We start from the raw sequence: 5,547 nt of genomic DNA, 5'->3' as shown, positions 1-5,547 counted from the left end.
TATTATACATATAAATAACTTTTTAATACTAATCTGATTTTATATTTTAATGTTTGGCAAACATATATAATTTTTATCATATTTTATATTTTGTAAAGTATATATACAGGTATAATAAAAACAAAACAAAAAATAGATAGATAAATAAATAGATAAATAAATAAATAACCCTATAATGATCAGAAATACTATTGAAAAAAAAAAAAATGACATATCTTAAAAAATGTTACTATCAAAAAATAAAAAAAGAAAATAAAAAAGGAGGGAGGGAAAAATGTAATAAATTAACATTATAATAAATTGAAATGATGAATAAATAAATAAATATATTTATATATAATATATAAATTGACTCATCCAAAAACTTGAAGAGATTTTTTTTTTTTCCTATATGTATTTAGGAAAATATAATTTATAATAATAATATAATGATTTTACTTAAATTTAATCAGAATATATGTAACTTATGGTATATTTCGTGTAAGGAATAAATAAATAAATAAACATGTATGTATGTATGTATATATATATATATATATGTATATATGTATATGTTTGGAAAGAATATTCTTAAATTCAAAATTTTAATATCGTAAAATATTTTAAAAAAGAAACAATTTTGTATTTTAAAATTTATATATATTTATAACAAAATGAGGACAATATCAGAAGAACTATGTGTTTCCCATTGCGAAATATTTAGGGAAAGGAAATTATACAAGGAACCATTTTATTACATATAAGAGATAATATAAATATATATTTATATAATTCTACAAACGTGAAAATATTATACATCTTAAAACTTACAGATGAAAATAATTAAAAAGTTTAAAACTCCCCTTTTATAAGTTATTTTTTATTTTTTTTTTCTTGGTACTTTTTTGATAAAAGTACATTATGAATTATTATAAAGAAAAAAAAAATAATAAATAAATAAATAATATAAAAATAAAATAAAATATTGGAGAATTTGATTATAGCAATAAAAAGATCCTTATAATTATTAATATATTATATATATATATATATATATATATATATTTTTTTTTTTTTTTGAGCACGTTAAAATTGAATAAAAAAAAAAATTTATCAAGGTAAAAATATAAAAGAAAGGAAAAAATAAATATATATTTTTCATATTAAAAAATATATTTATATATTTATAGTTTATTTTATATATTTACTGATTTAAAGAAATTAAAAATACTAGTTTGCCCGTTTAATATACATAAATATATAATTTAATATAATATATTTAAATATAAATTTATTAAAAAAAAAAAAAGAAAGAAATTATTTATATATTATATATATAAATATATATATTTATTTTGTGGACCTTTAAAATGCAAAAAAAAAAATTTAATTATATATATAATAATAATATATTATATATATATATATATATAATTTAAAAGATACATATATATTTTATTATATTGAATATATATATATAATATATATAATATTCATCATTATAAAATTCATATAATATAATAATATATATATAATAAATGCTTTTATATAATATTATTTAAAATATATAGGAAAAAAATTAAAAAAATTAAAGATCATATATATTATATTTTAAAACCCATATTTTTTTACGTATATATTATATATATATTTAATTTAATTACTATACTATACGATATATATATATATATATATATATATATATATATATATATATATATAATATATAATACTTATTGATATTATATATATTATAATATAATATAAAAAATATATGGTATTTATATCTTAAATTTTATAATAAAATATATAATTATATAAATATAATAAAATATAAATTTGTATATAATAATGAATATATATATATATATATTAAGAAATTTTGTAAAAAAAGTATTATTTGAAATTTTAATTTGAACAAAATTTATATATGTTAATATATATATATTTTAATAAGAATATTATATTATATACTATATATAATAAATAATATATATAATATATATATATATATATATATATATATAATATATATATATAAAATAAAATTAAATATATATATTAAATTAAGAAAGCCACAGTATATTATTAATAATATAATTACTATATTATATATATATATATATATATATATATATATATATATATGTATATATCTAATTTAATAATATAAAGATTCCGATACATTATATATATATTTATATGTAGTATAATACTTTTCATATTTTCATTTTATTTTTTTTTCTTTTTCTATGATTTCTAAAGAGATTATGGAAGTGCTTATTTTTCATTGATATATATATATATATATATATATTACCTTTTGTTAATAAAAATATAGGGAGACAAAGAAGGAAAGTTGTTAACCCTATAGGATTATCAAATATTATAAAGAAAATAATAGACCAATATTTAAATATTTATATATATTTTTTAATATACATTCCATATATATATATATATCATATGTGTGTCTATACGTTTCAATAAAAGTATATATATCATAACTTTTTTTTTATTTTTATCTCATTGATAAAGATAATTAATTTATATATATATATATATATATATATATATATATATATATATATATATATATATATATATATATTTATTTATTTATTTATTTGTTTATTTATTTATGTTTATCTATATATATTATTATATATTTACAAGTTAAAATGTTATATGGTATATGAAAAAAATTATTATATTTTTATAATTGATAATATACATATATTGTAAATTTTATTATACTTATGTTTAATTATAGCCACATATATATACAATATATTAAACATATATAAATATGTATAGTACCATCTCATATTTTGAAGTACTAAGAAAAGATATAAATAAACATATATATATATATATATATATTTCATTAATTTGTTTAAATGTTTATATAAGAACAAATTAGAAAAAGTGATTATTATTTTTATTTTTTTTCTTATAAACTAGTTCAACATAATGAGAGAAGCGTAATTTTTTGTTTTTGTGGTTTGTGTATAATTTTATTAAAAAAATAAAATAAAATAATCATAATAAAACAAATAAATATATAAATATATATATATATATATATATATATATATATATATATATATATATATAGACATGAGTAACATATTTTTATGTGTGAACAAAATTTTTGTAATGATATTATTTTTATTCTACACATTTTGAAATGACAAAAGGAGGAAGTAATCATAAGAATAACAAAATCAAACCAATAGATATTAACAAAAAATTACTTATAATAAAATGTAATGATGATATAAGAAAATTAATAAATAAAGAGAGTCCATCAGTAGATGAAATTAATGAGATAAAAAATTTATTAGAAAATAATGAAGTAAAAATTGAAAAGAAAAAAAGGAATATTGTTATTCCAAGGTTTAAAATATGTGAGGATAGTGAAGAGGAAAAAAATATTAAAAATAAAAATAATATAAATAATGATGAAAAAAGAAAAGATAATATAAATGATGATGAGAAAAGAAAAGATAATATAAATAATGATGCAGAAAAGAATAAATCTTTATCTGATAATAATAATAATAATAATAATAATAATAATAATAATAATTATGATTATGATAATGATGATGAAAAAAAATATAGTATTACAAAATTTGAGAAACCATCACATTATATAAGATATGAATTATATAAAGATCAAGTGACAGGAATTAAATTAAGCGATGGTAGTATTATACACTATGATTTATTAAAAGAAGATGAGATATTTTTAGAAGGATTAAACTCCTATTTAAATATACATGTGAATGATGAGAGTTTTAGTAAATTAATAGATAAATTTGAGAAATTAACAGGAAATTCAGATAATAAGGAAGAAATCAATTTTAAAGAAGCATTAAAAGCAGCAAATGATCTAAAAATAAATTATAAAAGTAATGTTATAAAAGATATTTATACGTATTGGAAAAATAAAAGAAAAAAATTAGGAAGACCATTATTACGTATGTTCTGGAATAATTCACAAAACAGTTTACCTCATTATTCTGTATTTAGACCTAGAGTTAAAGAAAAAATGACTTTAAGAAAACATAAAAAGAAAAATAGTGAAATCATTATAAAAATGCAAGAATTAATTCAAGATTTTAGAAGACTAGATCGAATATTAAGAAAAATCAAACAAAGGGATGAAAAGAAACTTTTATTATTACAATTAAATGCTATATTATTTGATCAAAGAATTAATGAAATTCAAGATAAAACATATGTATGTCCTATGTGGAATTATTTTAAGGATTATAAAATTGAAAAAATTTATAAAAAATTTAAAAAAGATAAATATTATAAAAATTCATATCATCATCATTACAATAATAATAGTAATAATAATAAATATTATTATGATGAAAAGGAATATGAAAATTATAATATCGATGCTAATGAAGATGGTTATATAAATCATAATTATATGGATGAATATATGAATGATAATATGGATGAATATTTGAATAATAATATCGATGCACACTCACATTATAATTATAGAGATTCAATATATAATAGAAAAATAAATAAAAAACTGAAACATTATATTATCCATCCTGAACAAAAAAATTTACTAAAAATTAATCCTAGTGAATATAAAAACGTTGTCTTAATTAAAAGAAGAGGAAGAAGTAATCGTATGTGGGTAGATAGAAAATATGTAGACGAAAATAATATAAATAATCATGAAATTAATTATTGTGATCTTTCATATGCATTTAATGATTTTGTTGAAGCATCCTTAACATTGAAAAAAAATTACGAAGAGGATGTTTCAAATTATTTATCAGGAAGAACACGTATACCAATCAAATTGGATATAAGAAAGAGAGATTTAAAAAATGTTGGTGATTTTAATACATCATTATTTTATAATAATCAAATTAATGATGATTCACTTTTTAATGGGATGTATGATGAATTGAATGGGGAAAGAAAGAGAAAGAGAAGGAAAAAAAAAGAACAAGAAAATTTAAATGTGGATGAAAATTATATAAATTCGAATATATTACTAGACAATATGGGAGATCAATTTGCTCTTCAAGCGAATAATAGTATACATCTTGATAAAACTAAGGCGTCATTAAATGATAACAGTAACAATAATATCAACAGTAATAATAACATTAATATTTGTAATAATAATTTAGATATAATAAAAAAAAATAGTACAACAAATGTAAATGTTGACACATCGAATATGAATACTACTAATATTGTAACATGTGATCGTACATCCATGACCATTGATCACGATGCAAATAATACTGATCTTAAACTCAATTATTTTATAAATAAAGGGAATAAAATAAATATGAATGAACCTGATTATAATACTAACTTATTATTTCATAAAAATAACACTGAAGAAAATATGTTAAATCAATATATACAGAATAAGAACAATTTATATAATATAAACAATATAAATAATATAAATAGTAACATAAAAAATAATGAAGACAATACAAAAATAGTACCGCATAATATACTATCCTTAGAACATCAAAATTTAAAAAATCAAGATTTCTATGAAAAATA

General features: G+C 15.7%; 1 protein-coding gene across 1 annotated transcript in view; it reads left to right on the top strand.

Annotated features, from left to right (window-relative positions):
* Nucleotides 1-3,169: 3,169 nt before the first annotated feature.
* The window catches only part of PRSY57_1315900 (hypothetical protein), a gene marked incomplete at both ends in the record, with an annotated part of 2,904 nt that continues 526 nt past the window's right edge, over nt 3,170-5,547 (top strand). Inside the window, one exon of the mRNA XM_012909095.2 lies at nt 3,170-5,547. This exon is cut by the window's right edge and continues 526 nt beyond it. Within this exon, the coding sequence (XP_012764549.2) occupies nt 3,170-5,547 (2,378 nt within the window).

Source organism: Plasmodium reichenowi, chromosome 13 (assembly GCF_001601855.1).
Source record: "Plasmodium reichenowi strain SY57 chromosome 13, whole genome shotgun sequence".
NCBI classification, from domain to species: domain Eukaryota; phylum Apicomplexa; class Aconoidasida; order Haemosporida; family Plasmodiidae; genus Plasmodium; species Plasmodium reichenowi.
The sequence above is the reverse complement of the archived record's forward strand: the minus strand, read 5'-3'. Positions and strand labels throughout refer to the sequence as shown.